The sequence below is a fragment of the Sorex fumeus genome, unplaced genomic scaffold, assembly GCF_029834395.1.
Source record: "Sorex fumeus unplaced genomic scaffold, SorFum_2.1 ptg000050l, whole genome shotgun sequence".
Lineage (NCBI taxonomy): Eukaryota > Metazoa > Chordata > Mammalia > Eulipotyphla > Soricidae > Sorex > Sorex fumeus.
In genome coordinates, this window is record NW_026606107.1 from 13,568,225 (window position 1) to 13,585,653 (window position 17,429).

The 17,429-nt window shown below is 38.3% G+C and overlaps 1 protein-coding gene and 1 pseudogene across 3 annotated transcripts in view; one reads left to right on the forward strand and one right to left on the reverse strand.

The window, feature by feature from the left end:
- The window catches only part of ZNF711 (zinc finger protein 711), a 52,054-nt gene that overhangs the window by 12,373 nt on the left and 22,252 nt on the right, over positions 1 to 17,429 (reverse strand). For all 3 annotated transcript variants that reach the window (XM_056124153.1, XM_056124150.1, XM_056124152.1), the window contains exon 5: positions 1,869 to 2,024. In XM_056124153.1, the coding sequence (XP_055980128.1) occupies positions 1,869 to 2,024 (156 nt within the window). The remainder of the gene's footprint in view (positions 1 to 1,868; positions 2,025 to 17,429) is intronic.
- Positions 16,949 to 17,143, forward strand: LOC130032698 (uncharacterized; annotated as a pseudogene).

Sequence of the window (17,429 nt, forward strand, 5' to 3'; positions counted from 1 at the left end):
AGAACCGGTCCTGTCCTCCCCACCCAATGAGACCCAAAGTCATCGCCCACAAACAGCCTCTCTGGCTCCTGATCAAGCTGTTTAACGGCCATGATCCCAGAGACTCAGAAACAAATCTCGAAACCCAGTGGCTTTTGGTAGAAATGCGTCCGGACCACACAGTATGTTACTGTTGCCGGGCCATCCCAGGGGGAAAAGGTGTTGTCACTCCACCTGATGCCCCTTGGGGGCTTGGTGGCCATCATCCTCCAGAAGCCATTGGACAGTCAGGCTTGGGCCCGCAGTGACGAAATTTGTTGGGCCTCACGGGATGAGGGGGGAGCCGGGCCTGTCCTCCCCACCTCAACGAGACCCCAAGTCATCACCCACGAACAGCCTCTCTGGCTCCTTATCAAGCTGCTCAACGGCCTTGATCCCAGAAACTCAGAAACGAATCTTGAAACCCAGCGGCTTTTGGCAGAAATGTGGCAGGACCCCGCAGTAGGTTACTGTCGCCAGGCCACCACAGGGGGGAAAGGGTGTTGTCCCTCCGCCTGCTCCCCCTTGGCGGCTCAGTGGCCGTCATCCTCCAGAAGCCATTGGACAGTCAGGTCTAGGCCCACAGTGACGAGACATTTTGGGCCTTACAGGATGGGGGGAGGGGAGTCGGGCCTTTCCCATCCCAATAAGACCCCAAGTAATCACCCACGAATGGCCTCTCTGGCCCCTGATCAAGCTGCTTAACGGCCATGATCCTAGAGACTCTGAAACAAATCTCGAAACCCAGCGGCTTTTCGCAGAAATGCGTCCGGACCACACAGTATGTTACTGTCGCCGGGCCACCCCAGGGGGGAAAGGGTGTTGTCCCTCCGCCTGCTTCTCCCTGGCGGCTCAGTGGCCATCATCCTCCAGAGGCCATTGGACAGTCAGACTTAGGCCTGCAGCGACGAAACTTGTTGGGCCTCATGGGATGGGGGTGGAGCCGGGCCTGTCCTCCCCACCCCAATGAGACCACAAGTCATCGCCCACGAACAGCCTCTCAGCTCCTGATCAAGCTGCTCAACGGCCATGATCCCAGAGACTCAGGAGCAAATCTCGAAAACCAGTGGCTTTTGGCAGAAATCCCTCCAGATTTAAGTGTTAAAATTTCGGAATTTCAAAATCACATGGCCCTACTGCAGCCACACAACATCATATGTTATTCATAACCAGCAATAGAACACAAATTGTCTACTGTTGCTTTTTCAGCAGATCCTAGTGTTGGGGTATATATCTGGTGTCAAAATATTGAATGTGTTCAAAGTAGAGAGAGAGTAATGTAGAAATCATCTGCCCCACAGGTAGGGGGAGGGTGTGGGATGTGGGTATACTGGGGATTTTGGTGGTGGAGAATGGGCACTGGTGAAGGTACGGGTGTTTCATTGTATGACTGAGACTTAGACCCAAAAACTTTGTAACTGCTTTCATGGTGATTCAATACATAAAATTATAAAAAATGAAAAAAAAGTAAGGTGTAGTTCATGCACAATTCAATCAGCTAATCAGTGGCTGAATAAATAGCAGTACTCCTACATTTAAAAATAATTAAATTATAAAATGTCCAAACAATCCCTCTAGAGCTTGCTCTTAAATATTCATTATCATTTCCTATTCTACATGAAATAATCCCCATTTAAAGAAATTTCTAATATATTATATTCATCCTAAAAGAATAAAAAAATGACATACCCTGTATTCCTGCTTTGTATAATATGCAATTCTTTAAGCACTCATTCCCAAAGACAGCTATTAGAAATCTATACTTCAATGACAATTTTAGAATAATCAACAGAAAATGTAAGTTGTTTTTCTTAACTATCATAACAATAAATTGATATGAGCCTCCATACCTATTTCAACATCATCTTCAGCCTCAGCTTTGAATATATATACTTTTATTACTTCTGAACCAAATCCATCTTCTTTAACATCTTCTTGTGAAACATCATTGCCCATTTTTAATGGTGTGTTTCCCATATGCTCTAACTTTTCACCAACATCATCCACTGTAAAATACAAAGACTATCAATCAAAAGGTACCTCGGGTATTTAGCGAGTGTTAAGCATAACTCAATGTGCAATTCTATGTTAAACACCTAACCACTACATTCACCTAGTGAGCCATGTGCAACCAATGTAAGTGGCATTTTTTTATGAAAAAGTTTAAAAATTAGACATATACTACATAATCAAAACAATAGAAAAACCTATTTGCAGGCTTAAATTTATATGTACAAAATGAGAAGCACACATAATTCAATTAAAATAATTTGTAAATGATAAAAATAATCTCTGATCAACGAAGTGACAGAAAAACTAAAAGCATAGCACTCACAAAATAAACTCACATAACAGTCATTCTTAAGTAACAGTGTTTATAAAACCAATTAACATATTCATATTAAATCTAGAACTGAAAAAGATGAAAAAAAATCTGCATGAAACTATAAAAACGGTTTTGAAAAATGATTATAAAAATAAAATACTAGTGGTTCCATAGAGATAGTACAGCATTTGCCTTCCATTTAGTCAACCTAGGTTCAATCCCTGGGCATTACTGCCCAGAGTGATCCCTGAGCATAGTGCCAGGAATAAGCACTGAGCATCGTGATGTGTGGCTCAAACACTTTCAAATTTTTTTAATTTAAAAATTATATTAATAAAAAGTTTAATATTAGTTGAGAGGATAAAAATAATTTTAAACCAGAGATCTTGTTTATTAGATTAAATAATGCATGGTTTACCTCAAAATATAGATTTTGCTCGAGCGGGCCCAGTAACGTCTCTATTGGAGACTTTGTTGTTACTGTGTCTGGCATATCGAATACTCTCGGTAGCTTGCCGGGCTCTCCGAGAGGGGCGGAGGAATCGAACTCGGGTCGGCCATGTTGGCCGCATGTAAGGTGAATGCCCTACCCGCCTTGCAGCACGCAGCCAACATGGCCGACCCGAGTTCGATTCCTCCGCCCCTCTCGGAGAGCCCGGCAAGCTACTGAGAGTATTCGATATGCCAGACACAGTATCAACAAAGTCTCCAATGGAGACGTTACTGGGCCCGCTCGAGCAAATCGACGATCAACGGGAGGGCCTTTACCTTTACCTTGCTGGAGCGGGCCCAGTAACGTCTCCATTGGAGACTTTGTTGTTACTGTGTTTGGCATATCGAGTACGTCACGGGTAGCTTGCCAGGCTCTGCCGTGTGGGCGAGATACTCTCGGTAGCTTGCCGGGCTCTCCGAGAGGGGAGGAGGAATCGAACTCGGGTTGGCCATGTTGGCTGCGTGCAAGGCAGACGCCCTACCCGCTGTGCTATCGCTCCAGTCCCCTCAAAATATAGATACTTAAAAATATTAAAAAATTAATTGTTATAGTTATTAAGAATGTCACAAGAGTAAATCACACAAACTATGTTTTAAGCATATAAATTAAATATTATATTCCCATAAATATTATATGTCTAGCATTTTTCATTTCCTAACTTTCCTTTTGAAAATATAAATGTAATCTAAGTAAAAATTCTGTCCCTCTCTCTATATAAGTCCTAGAATTATATATAAAAACCTAAAGCCTCTTAACTGCATCTAAACATTTCTGAAACTACTAAAACTGAGTAAGATTGCCATACAAAGAACTCTGAGCTGAAAAGGTAGCTAGTACAGCAAGTAAGGTGCTTGCCTTGTGTGTCATGAATGATTGTGGTTGACCTGGGTTTGATCATTGGCACCCCAATGACGCCCACTGAGTACCATCAGGATTTGCTGGGTGTGGCACCATAACAAACACAAATGTAAAATGATGAACTCAGTGCTCTTTTTTCTTCACTTGATTTAAACATTGTGGGTCACAAAGTTGTTCATGATGATTTGTTACGGGCATTCAATATTCCAATACCAATTGCACCACCTTTTAAAAATCAAATTTCAAGAGTATCTAAATAGATCAATTTCTAAACTTTTACTACCTCGGTTTAAAATTTGATACATCTTAAAAGTATTTTGGGGCTTTCAAAATAGTTGTAAAAAAGAAATTCAGAAATATTTTACAGCGCAAAGCTATTTTAACTTGGCTATTTAATATGAATACTTCCATAGTATTTAAGAATTATTTTCAATGAGAGAAAAAATATCACGATAAATTTTAATAGATCAAAACAGATCAAAATAGATTTTTTCCTTGCATTAAAGTCCCAAATTCTATTCATTTTACTAAATATTTTCTTGAATATAAGACATCACAATATGAAATAAAAAGACAATGAAGTATCTGGTATTAGTAAATAATTCATCTCCAAATAAAACATAAAGCATAAAACAATATCATTAAAATTAGACAACTTAAGTCTAGCAAAAAGTACTTTATGATTATTGGAAGTAAATCTATATAAATTCTCAATTTATTAGTTGGATTATTTTAGTAAAAATAAAATTATAAAAATAATACTATTTGACAAATACAGTCTCATCATAATTTAACAATTTGGACTGACTGATTTCTTCTTTGATAAGACTAAAATTTAAGAAATTCAAAGGCCAGAGGATATCAAATATTGAAGTCTGAGTCTTGTTCCTCAACCTGAATGATAATATAGCATATTACATTTCTTTTAAAACCTAAATTGTATTTTTACTATACTTATGTTAAATTTACCAAAATTATTTGATGTATATGCCATCAATTTAAACAGATATACTACAGAGATGGAATCTGACAATATTTAAAGGTACCATGTACTATAATGCCAATAAAAACCAAAAAATGTAACATTTAAATCATTAAGTTTTCAATTGACAGCTACGCATATGCAAGAGATCTGTAAACAACTCTTTTTATAAAAACTTGTACATGACAAAAGTAAAAACAAAATGGATTAAAGACCTCAACATCAGACCAGAATCCATAAGGTACATTGAAGACAAGGTCAGCAAAACCCTCCATGATATTGAAGCTAAAGATGACATGCCACTGAACAACCAAGTGGAACAGACATAAACAAATGGGACTACCTTAAACTAAGAAGCTTCTGCACCTCAAAAGAAACAGTGACCAAAATACAAAGACAGTCTACAGAATGAGAAAGGATATTCGGCGAATACACATCCAACAAGGGGTTGATATCAAGGATATACAAAGTACTGGTTGAACTCCACAGACGAAAACATCCAACCCCATAAAAAATGGGGTGATGAAATGAACAGCAACTTTCTCAAACAATAAATTCGAATGGCTAAAACGCACATGAGAAAATGCTCTACATCATTAATCATCAGGGAGATGCAGATCAAAACAACAATGAGATATCATTTCACACCACAGAGACTGGCCCACATCCAAAAGAACAAAAGCAACTGGCTTTGGCACAGATGTGGCGTGAATGGGACCCTCCTTCAATGCTGGTGGGAATGCCTTCTGGAAAACAGTATGGACGATTCTCAAAAAATTAGAAATTGAGCTCCCATTTGACCCAGCAAGACCACTCCTGGGAATATATCCCAAAGAGGCAAAAAAGTATGGTCGAAGTGACATCTGCACTTGTTTGTTCATTGCAGCACTCTTTACAATAGCCAGAATCTGGAAAAAACATGAGTGCCCAAGAACAGATGACTGGTAAAAGAAACTTTGGTAGATCTACACAATGGAATACTATGTAGCTGTTAGAAAAGATGAAGTTATGACATTTACACACAAGTGGTACTACATGGAAAGAATCATGTTAAGCGAAATGAGTCAGAAAGAGAGGGATAGACATAGAAAGATTGCATTCATCTGGGGAACATAAAGTAACAAAACAGGAGACTAACACCCAAGAATAGCTGAGATTAGTTCCAGAAGGTTTGATCCATGGTTTGGAGGCCAGCCACACATGCTAGGGGAAAAGGGAGTTCAGATAGAGAAGGGAGCACCAAATAAAGGGTGTTGGGAGGATCCTCCCAGGATGGGAGAAGCATGCTGAAAGTAGACTATAGACCGAACATGACTGCCACTTAATGCCTCTTTTGCAAACCACAACACCCAATAAGAGAGAGAGAGAACAAAAGGGAATGCCCTGCCACAGAGGCAGGGTGGGATGGGGGGATGGGGGGTGGGAGGGATACTGGGACCCAGGGTGGTGGAAAATGGACACTGGTGGAGGGATGGGTATTTGATCATTGTATAATTGAAACCCAAGCACAAAAATTTGTAACTCTACAACTGTACTTCATGGTGTTTCACTAATAAAAATTAAAAAAAATAAAATCTCCATAGGGACAAGAATTCCATTAACAAAATAAATAAAAAATAAAAGAATCCAAAAAGAATCCCTTGTACATGTATATTCATAACATTAATCATACTAGCTAAAAGTTCAAACGTGGAGTCAGAGTCATAGTACAGAGTAGGGCATTTGCCTTGCATGTGGTTGACAAGGTTCAATCCCCAGCATCCCATATGGTCCCCCAAGCATCACCATGAGTAATTCCTCAATGTTGATCAAGGAGTAAGCTCTGAGCATCGCTAGGTCTGGCCTCAAAACAAACAAGCACACAAAAATGTTCAAACAACCCAGATATCAAATTGAATTTATATCAAAACATATATAAAATATAAGATAAAGGACTATCGCAGTGTATATAATGTTTTCTAGGTGAACCTTGCAAAAATAATAAGTGGAGTTTTTTCATGGATGAAAAGTTCATGCAATTCCAATAAACTAATGTTAATACACTTCAGCAAAAGGACAGATAGGGGCTGGGTACAGTAGGTAGTGCACTTGCCCTGAACACAGTCAATCCAGATTTGATCCCTGGTATCCATGAGACCCACCAAGGAGTGATCCCTGAGCACAGACTCAGGAGTAAGCCCTGAGCACCAGGTGTGGCCCACACAAACAAAAAGTGATAGATAAAAATCATCTGGATGTATCTATTAACAAACTTCCTTGACAAAATTCAGTATCAATTTATGATAAACACTTAACAGAAAAGGGATAAAACACATACCTCTAAACAACAGCGGTAATCCAAATAAACTAAATCTTATATAATAATGATGAAAATTTTCCTCTAAGACTAGGTACAGTCTAACAACTTATTCCACAAAATACTGCAAGTTATAGCCATAGTATTTGGCAAAGATAAGAAAATAAACAGAATTCAAATTGGGAAAAAAGCTCAACTATCACAATTTTCAGACAGCATGATAATATACCTAAAATATAATGAAGAATACATTACAAAATCAGTAGGCATAATGGGCGAATACAGTGATGTGAACAGGTTACAAGTTCAATACAAAAAAATCTGCTGAATGTTTATATGCAAATAGCAAACTAGAAAAAGTAGAAACTGAGGACACAGGTGTACATATATCCTCGCATCTATGTTTTGTGTTTTGGGGATAGATACGAGGGAGAGATATTGCTGGGTACGGAAATTCTATTATTTTTCATGAAATCTCCATACTGTGTCTGGCATATCGAATACATCACAGGTAGCTTGCCAGGCCCTGCCATGCGGGCGAGATACTCTCGGTAGCTTGCCGGGCTCTCCGAGAGGGGCAGAGGAATCGAATTCGGGTCGGCCATGTTGGCCGCTTGTAAGGTGAACGCCCTACCACTGTGCTATTGCTTTCCAGAGAGGTTGAACTAGCTGGCATTCTCACCAAGAGTTACAGCATTGTCAATCATAGCACCTCAATAAAATGTAGTATGAAAAAGAGAGAAATATGTACTACTATTGCAGCCATTTTACTAAATTACAATAAAAATTATAGAAAATTATATCAAGTAAATAATTGCATTTTGTATGAAAAAGAATAAAGTATTAGGAATCAACAAAGGAGGTGAAGGACTTGTACACAGAAGTATAAGTTGTTAAAAGAAAGAGAAGATGTAATTAAATTAAAGAACTTACATGCTCATGCACTGGAACAACAAACATTGTTAAATTGGCCATCCTACTGAAAGTAATTTTCAGAGTCAATATATCCAATTCTAAATTCCAATGACATAATTTTCTTCAAATAAATGTAACATTAGGTAATTTTATATAGCCCTCCCCCAAAAACCCCCCACCATAATAGCCACTACAATCCTGAGAAAATAATGGGAGGCATCAGGTTCTCTGACTTTAAGCTATGCTACAAAGCTATAGTAATCAAAATAGTGTGACACTATAATAAAACTGATATTCTATGGCAGAGATTAGTACCAGGAATTTTACTCCATGGCTTGGAGGCCAGCTACATATGCTAGGGGGAAAAGGAGCTCAGATAGAGAATGGAGCACCAAATAAAGGGTGTTGGGAGGATCCTCCCAGAATGGGAGAAGCATGCTGAAAGTAGACTATAGACCAAACATGATTGCCACCCATTGCCTCTTTTGCAAACCACAACACCCAATAGGAGAAACAGAACAAAAGGGAATACCCTGCCACAGAGGCAGGGTGGGATGGTGGGAAGGGGGGATGGGAGGGATACTGGGATCCGTGGTGGTGGGAAATGGGCACTGGTGGAGGGATGGGTATTTGATCATTGTATAATTGAAATCCAAGCACAAAAATTTGTAAGTCTACAACTGTACCTCATGGTGTCTCACTAACAAAAATAAAAAAAATAAAAAAAAAACTGATATTCTAGAAATAAACTTTTGTTCATATGGACAGGTAATTAATGACAAAGGCACCAAAAGTATAAAATGAGAAAATCATAGTATCTTCACCAAATGGTCTTGGAAAAACTGAAGAGCCACATACAAAATAGTGAAACTGGACAACTATGAACAAAAACTAGATATCATACACAAAAATGAACTCAAAATGGATTAAAGATTTAGATGTTAGAACCAAATCCATAAAAGATCTTGAAGAAAATATGCAGATTAATTCATGATACTGGATTCACTGGTGATATCAGGGATTTTACTCTAACAACAAGGGCAAACTGAAAAGTTGATATGAACAAGTGGCCTGACATCCAACTAAGAAAGTTTCTACAAGCAAAACAATCATTAACACCCAGATATTAAACACAATGGGAGAAATATTTGCATAACATACTGCTGACATATTTCTAATATTGAAGATATATAAAGTACCCAGAAACAATAAAATTAAGTTAAAAGTGGAAATAACTGTACAGACACTACACCAAAGAAGAAATATTGATGGTTAACAAGCACATGAGAAGGTCCTGCAAATCAAAATGACAATGAGATATCACCTCATACCAGTGAGAATAACTTAGATCAAAAAGAACACAAACAAAAGGGTCTAGTTAAGTATGAAGAAAAAGGAACTGTCACTATTGTTGAGAATGTAAATAGCTAAAGTCTCTAAGGAAGAGTAGACAGCCCATTCAAAAACAGAAACTGGATTTAGGAATTTCAACACATTCTGGCCTCTATCAAAGTGCTTTTCTTGTTTTGCTTTTTGGTTTGTTTCTTTGTTCTAGGGTCACACCTAACAGTGCTCAGGCTTACCCCTGGCTTTGAACTCAGGGATCACTTCTGGTAGTGCTTGGGGGACCATATGGGATGCTGGAGTTTTAACCCAGTTCAGTCATGTGCAAATCAAATGTCCTATCCTCTGTATTATTTCTCCAGCTCCAGAAGTGCTTTAGAAACAATACCAACTGTCCGGTTGAGGAGGTTTCAGGTAAAGACAGGTTCATTTCAATTGAAACTATGTGTGTGTATATATATGTATATGTATACATACATAAATACATATTTATAAATATAAATATATACACATATATAAATATTTTAGCAAAGCCTATTTTTCACACATCCACTCTGTGGTAAAACTAAAATTCTTTCCCCTGATATCAGGCATAAGACAGGGATGTCCACTGTCACCACTCTTATTCAGTATAGCTTCGGAACGCCTTTCCACAACAGACAAGTGAAAGAAATTAAAGGGATCCAAATTGAAAAGGAAAAAAAATCGCTATTTTACATTGAAACTCCTAAAGACTACATTTTAAAAAACGTTTAGAAATAAACGAATACACTGAGGTAGCAGGTGGCAATACATAAAAAATTGTGGCATTTCTGTATTCAGATAATGAACCACAAGAAAAAAATTGAGCAATTTCTTTCAAAATATTGTCCCCAATCCTCAAATACCTAGAAATCAACTTAAAGGATGTGAACGACCTGTATAGTACAAACTATAAATCACTGCTAAAAGAAATTGGACAACATGAAACTGAAGTGTATTTCCTACTGAAGGATTGTTAGACTTAACATTGTCAAAATTATCTACCTGTTGGGGCTGAAGTGATAGCACAACGGGTAGGGCTTTTGCCTTGCATGCAGCCCCACCTGGGTTTGATTCCCAGCATCCCATATGGTCCCCCAAGCACGGCCAGGAGTAATTCCTCAGTGCATGAACCAGGAGTAATCCCTGGGCATCGCTGGATGTGACCCAAAAAGCAAAAAAAAAATATCTACCTATCCAAAGCACTATACAGATCCACTGCATATATTCACAAAAATCCCAATGACATTCTTCAAAAATTTGGAACAAACTCTACTAAAATTCACATGGAAACATAAAATTCCCCAAATAGTCAAAAAATTATAAGAAAAAAAGAAATTCGGAGGTATTGCACTTCCCAAGTTTGAATTGTACTACAAAGCTATCACAGTTCACTGTATACCACTGTCCTCCCGTTGTTCATCGATTTGCTCGAGCGGGCCCAGTAACGTCTCCACTGTAGACTTTGTTGTTACTGTGTTTGGTATATCAAATACATCATGGGTAGCTTGCCAGGCTCTGTCGTGCGGGTGAGATATTCTCGGCAGCTTGCCGGGCTCTCCGAGAGGGGCAGAGGAATTGAACTCGGGTCGGCCATGTTGGCTGTGTGTAAGGCAAATGCCCTACCACTGTGCTATTGCTCCAGCCCGCTACAAAGCTATAATAATCAAAACTTCAAAGGAACAAAGACAAACCCACAGACCGAAAAAAAAACAAAATTGAGAGTACTGAAACACCAGATTTATGGGCAGGCAATCTATAATAGAGAATCTAAGTTCATGGTGTGGAGCAAAGAAAGTCTCTTCTAAAAGTGGTAATGGGAAAACTGGATGGCCACATAAAAACATGGAATGGGAATTATATATCACACTATTCACACACAAAAAAATTCAAAGTGAACTAAAGACCTAGAGATTAGACTAGAATCCATAAAAATATATTCAGAAAAACAGGCAGAACTCTTTAGAAAATGGATCTCAGAATTGTTTTCAATAAGCTGACCACAGAGGCAAAGACAACAAAACAAAAATAAACAATAGGACATCAAATTTAAAAGCTTCTGATCAGCAAGGGAAAAGCAAGCTAAAATAAAGCCACTCGACTAATTTAGAGCAAATGCCTGCAATATTACATCAGGTTAAAGGCTAATATCCACTAATAAAGCAACAAAAATCTAACAAGACCCTCAAAAATGGTAAAAGGAGATGAACAGACACTTCTCCTAATTAGATATACAGGCGAACAATAGATTTATGAAAATTTGCTTATTTTAATATTTTATAAATAATTTTATAATTAGGGATCTACAAATTGTAATAACAAGGAGTTTTCATCTCACACCAGTGAGAATGGCATGTCTCGAAAGAGTCAGTGTTGACAGGGTTATAGTAAGAAAGGAACCCTCATTCACTATTGGTGGGATTTTAGTTTGGTGGAACCAATACAGAAGGCAATATGGAGAGCTCTTTAAGAATAATATTTGATGTCCTACTTGATCCAGTGGTATTACTATTGTTATCTACCACCACAGCACAAAGAATATTAATCCAGAAGGAAATATGAACACCAATGTTCATTGCAGCACTTAGAACAATAACCAAGATGGAAACAACCAAATGCTTAAATACTGATGAATGAATCAAGTTGTGGTAAATACAGGCAAGGTAAAATGTGCAGCTACAAGAAGGGACAATTGCTACAATTTTCTGAGACCTGGATAACACTAAAGGGTATTATGCTGGGTGAAGTCAGTACGAATAAGAAGGATAAATACAGGATGATCACTCTTCTATATGGAAGTTAAAGTTTCACATTGGGGGCAACAAATGGTTAAGGGAAGCAAAAATAGATAATTGGTCAACAGAAATGGTGAATGGAGTTTGAATGGGAGACCCTTCGGGAACTTGGTGGAGGAAAAACTCCCGTGATAGATATGATGCTGGAATGATGCATGCACGAAACCAAAATAAACACTAATGTAAATCACAGTAGCTCAAGAAATATTTTAATGTGCAATGAATGTTAAAGTACATTCTAAAAATTTTGTATTTAATTCTAAGGATTTTGTATTTAATTGTGAACATTTTTCAGAAATCTTGTTTTATACTTACTAAATCGAAGTTTTTTGATGTTTAAACATTTTTCATACTTGAGATGATTTTTAAAATGATGAAGGAAAATTAAAAGTAGATCTACCATCTACCATAAATACAGAAATTTCTCTTCTAGATAACTATCCCCCTAAACACAAAACACCTATATACAAAAAAAAGTCAAAGGAATAAGCAAGAGTCAATGAAAATGAGACCTTCCTTAGATTCTGATAACATGTTCAAGATTACCAAAAGGCTGGGGGGAAAGTGACTGAAAGCAACCAGTGATTATTACATAGGGACACTATTGGCATTTTGGCAGTGGGAAAAGTGTAGCAAAATTGAACCCACAAAATACTTCCTCCACATTTACGTTCTTGTAAGCCAATTCTACCTCAAGAAAAATCAATTTAAAAACAAAATGACTGAGTTACAAATATATAGATAATCAAATACATAAACATTATGGAATATGAAAGAAATCAGACATAAAAGGCCACATACTGCATTATTCCATTTATACGAAATGTTAATAATGGACAAATATATTGAGTCAGAACTGGGAGGGTGGGTCAAAGATGAGTAAAAAATACTATATTCTTTGGAAGCTGAGAAAAAAGATTCTAAAATAGATTATGGTGATGACTCCACAATTTTCAGTACACACAATAAAACTGAATTCCTTAGACAATATACTTTAAATAAGTTAACAGTACTGTACGTGTGTTACATGTCCATAAAGCTGTTTTACTAGGAGCCAAAGAGTTAGTACAGGGATTAAAGCACTTGTCTTGCATGTATACTCCTCACTCTATATACAGTCCCCTGAGCACAGAGCCAGGGGTAATACTTGAGTGCCACCAGATAAGGCTGCGAAACAAAATATTACAGACGTATTAACTTTTCATTTTTACCCCAGAAACTGGTGACATTTGATAAGCTCTCTCATGGTAACCCTAACAAAATATTTTACTGTACACAAAATTATGTTACTCAAAGAGATTTAGAGACAAAATAAGGGCCAGAAAGATAGTAAAGAGGGTAAGGTGTTTGCCTTGCAAGCAGCCAACCTGAGTTTGATCCTGGAGCCTGCTAGAAGTTTAGTTTTTGGCAGATAAGGCTCTCTGTGATGCTCAGTCCTAAGGCAGTGGGGTCCAGCTGGAGGTATAATAGCGGCTTCCAGGGCTTTGTGTGGGTGGGCATTGACGGACCCACATCAGAGATCTCCCTGGAGGTCTCAATCAGGAATGTGTGTCTGAGAAATTATTGCAGCTAGTTTCTCTTTTGAGATTTATTTATAAGTCTCTGGAACAAGACCTGTAAATGAGCTTACTTGGCAGAGGTAGTGGAATTTTGTGGGTGTGGCTATCAGGTCTTCTGAAAGTATGAGACAATCTCACACCCCAGAACTGCTTCCATACTTCATACCAGACCTCACTACTTCAGGACTGAATGCCACAGTGAACCTAATCTGCCAGAAACTACAGTACATGGGTCTTGGTGCTAAAATCTCCAGGCTTTCTTGGAGTCGAAGTGGGTGACTTCTCCCACAACTCTCCGTACTTTCAGAAAACACAGCAGCAATTCCCAGTTAAAAATTTAATTGCCCATCTAGATATTCTGGATTTTATGGAGCTGGTGATTGTATTTACATCAGCCATACAATATGTCCAAATTCTACAACATCAACATCCCAGTAGTAGCATACCAGATTGGATGGGATGGAAAACGTAAGTCAACCAATGTGAACTAACAAAAACATTAACACAGAAGGCTTAACTTGAAACAAAAGTTTAGTAAAATCCCAGAAAAGGACACATCCCCATCATTAAACAATTTTCACAATTTTCCCCTACGGAAATATTTATCATTTTCCATTGGCCATCCTATGGTAATAAGCAATATAAAATAAATTACTGTGGACCTGCTCATGGCAGGCTTGAAGAGTGTTTGGGAAAATGCAGACAGTGGTGAAAGAAAGGAGACAGTAGTGGTAGGATTGGTGTTAGAATATTAAATGTTAGTAACAACAAATCATGAACAACGTTGTGAACCATGATATTTAAATAAAGTTGGGGGGAATGAAATGTAGAAACAAAATAATTTCAATGTATTATCTTGGTTCATTATTTATGTGACCTCCCTCCTCTGGTGAAGCTTTTCATAAAGAAAATGATCAACCATAAACGTCTTAGAGACATTAGGTACTTTTAAAAGAATAATGCACCTACTATATTTCATATATACAGAGTTATATTAATGTTACCTAGCACCAGTGAGATCACCTAATCATATGCTAAGCTCAAGAATCTCTGAATCCTAGTCTGAAAATAGAAATAAAATGGTAATAGGTTAGAAATATTGAAAGAATGTATTCACTATCTCTGATTATTATTAGCTACTGACAAAGTTTCATAGTATGAATATCTAAGACTTTCAAAACAAGACAAAGGTCTGGTTTAGGTCCTCAGCTTATGACTCTGATATTGTAAAAATCTCTATCTCAAGAATAAAAAGAGAAAGGGACATTTTATAATTAACATTGTGATTATTAAAGGCAATTTATTCTCTAACTTCTGGAAGATTCAATAACCAAAACTCAAGTATTAAAAATGAAGCGAAGATAAAGAGCAAGAACTAAATAAAACAGAATAAAATAAAACAAATGAAAACTATAATCAATAGTAACTGGTCACAATTTGCATATAATGACCATTACAAAAAATGGCCAAGGACATGAAAAATAAGAAAATTAGTGCTAAAAATCTACTTAATTTTTTGTATACTCCATTATATAAATTGTTTCTATAACAAACAATGGCTTGATTTCACAGGAGAAATAACTATTATTGTTTCTATACTATTAAGAAGTAAATTAATTTTCTATCTAAGTTCTCCCTAAAATGGTTCTACAGCCATTCTATATTATTTAAGCATACAAGGTCTTTCGAGCGGGCCCAGTAACGTCTCTATTGGAGACTTTGTTGTTACTGTGTCTGGCATATCGAATACTCTCGGTAGCTTGCCGGGCTCTCCGAGAGGGGCAGAGGAATCGAACTCCGGTCGGCCATGTTGGCCGCGTGTAAGGCGAACGCCCTACCCGCTGTGCTATCGCTCCAGCTGACACGCTCTCTCTCGGTGGCTCTCTGCCGTGAGGATCGGGACCGTCGTTCCCCCGGGTGCGTGTGGGATGGTCGGGGCCTGTCTTGAGGACTTCCTCCCTGGCCTCCCACCGCTCGAGCCACCCGCCTGGGCCCTGTGCGCCGGCTCTCGCGTGCACCTGGGGGCAGTGTCCCAGCCGTGGCTGCCAACCTCCGGCCTAAGGCGCCCGAGTTCAGCCCGGCGTCCGTGGCCCCGATGTGAATGGACCCCCCCTCAGTCCCGCGGGCCCCCGTGCCCGCTGCGGGGGCTGGAGTGATAGCACAGCGGGTAGGGCGTTCGCCTTACACATGGCCAACATGGCCGACCCGAGTTCGATTCCTCCGCCCCTCTCGGAGAGCCCGGCAAGCTACCGAGAGTATTCGATATGCCAGACACAGTAACAACAAAGTCTCCAAAGGAGACGTTACTGGGCCCGCTCGAGCAAATCGATGATCAACGGGAGGGCCTTTACCTTTACCTTTACAAGGTCTTTCAATTTTTAGTCTAAATGCATAGTTTGAAAGATTATAAGATTACCAGAGTAGTTCTTTCATTTCACACATTACTAACAAATAAACATCTGAAATTAGAAAAAAATAATTTCTGAAATATTTTGCAGTTAAATCATAGAGTATTTGCTAATTTGAAAATATTTATAGTATTTCTGATATCTAAATTTTATATGCTTTATATACCAAAGAGTTTAATTTGACAAGCATGGTTTTAAACACACATTAAATATATTTTGCTACAGAAAGATCATCAAATTTGGTCATACTATTTATATAAACAGAGTTTTTTTCTTTAATGTCATATTAAAGGGCTGGAGTGATAGCACAGCAGGTAGGGTGTTTGCCTTGCATGTGGCTGACCTGGGTTCGATTCCTGTGCACCTCTCAGAGAGCCCGGTAAGCTACCCAGAGTATTTCGCGCACACAGCAAAGCCTGGCAAGCTACCCGTGACGTATTTGATATGCCAAACACAGTAACAACAAGTCTCACGATTTGTTGTGAGATGTTACTGGTGCCCACTCGAGCAAATTGATTCACAATGGGAGGATACTGCTACAGTGTGACAGTCATATTAAAACTTAACTGTGGAGTTTCTATTAATCCATATCAATTTACAGAGCATATTTACAAAAACTAGTACCAGTTCATTAAAAACCAATGTAAATATTCACTTTCAAAAGTACACTTTAAATAAGAAAAAAAGTGAACAGTTTGTAATGATACTCAGAAAATAAGTAACTATATAATTTCTTTAGTTTATTTGGCATGGAGACCACGCCAAGAATTTTAAAGAAGGTAGTGGGATCTTAACCCTTATACTATCCATCCAGACACTTGTTTTTAATTTCAAATTTACGGATAGACATGAACCATACATTTTATGCACAAATATGCACTTTCTATTCAAAACAATTAACCATGTGTTTGAATCCTAAAAAGAAAACAAGATGTGCTCACTCCAGCAGCACATATACTAATATTGCAACGATACAGAGAAGATTTGCTCGAGCGGGCCCAGTAACGTCTCCATTGGAGACTTTGTTGTTACTGTCTCTGGCATATCGAATACTCTCGGTAGCTTGCCGGATTAGCATGGCCCCTGCGCAAGGGTGACATACAAATTCGTGAAGCGTTCCATATTTTTTATATCATAGTTAGAAAGATCGATGCTGCTGATAGAGATGCAATACTGCAAGCAGCAAGGTCAAAGAAGGAAATCACATACAAAAGAGCACCCCTTCGATTCACAGAAGACCTATCAGAAGAAACCCTCCAAGCCCTAAGGCAATGGAAGGATATAGTGAAAAAACTCACTGTCATGAATGCTTCACAAAGAATACTCTATCCCGCTAAACTCTCACTTAAAATCGAAGGAACGGTACACTATTTTCTAGATAAACAGAAGCTCGGGAACTTCATAGACTCAAAAC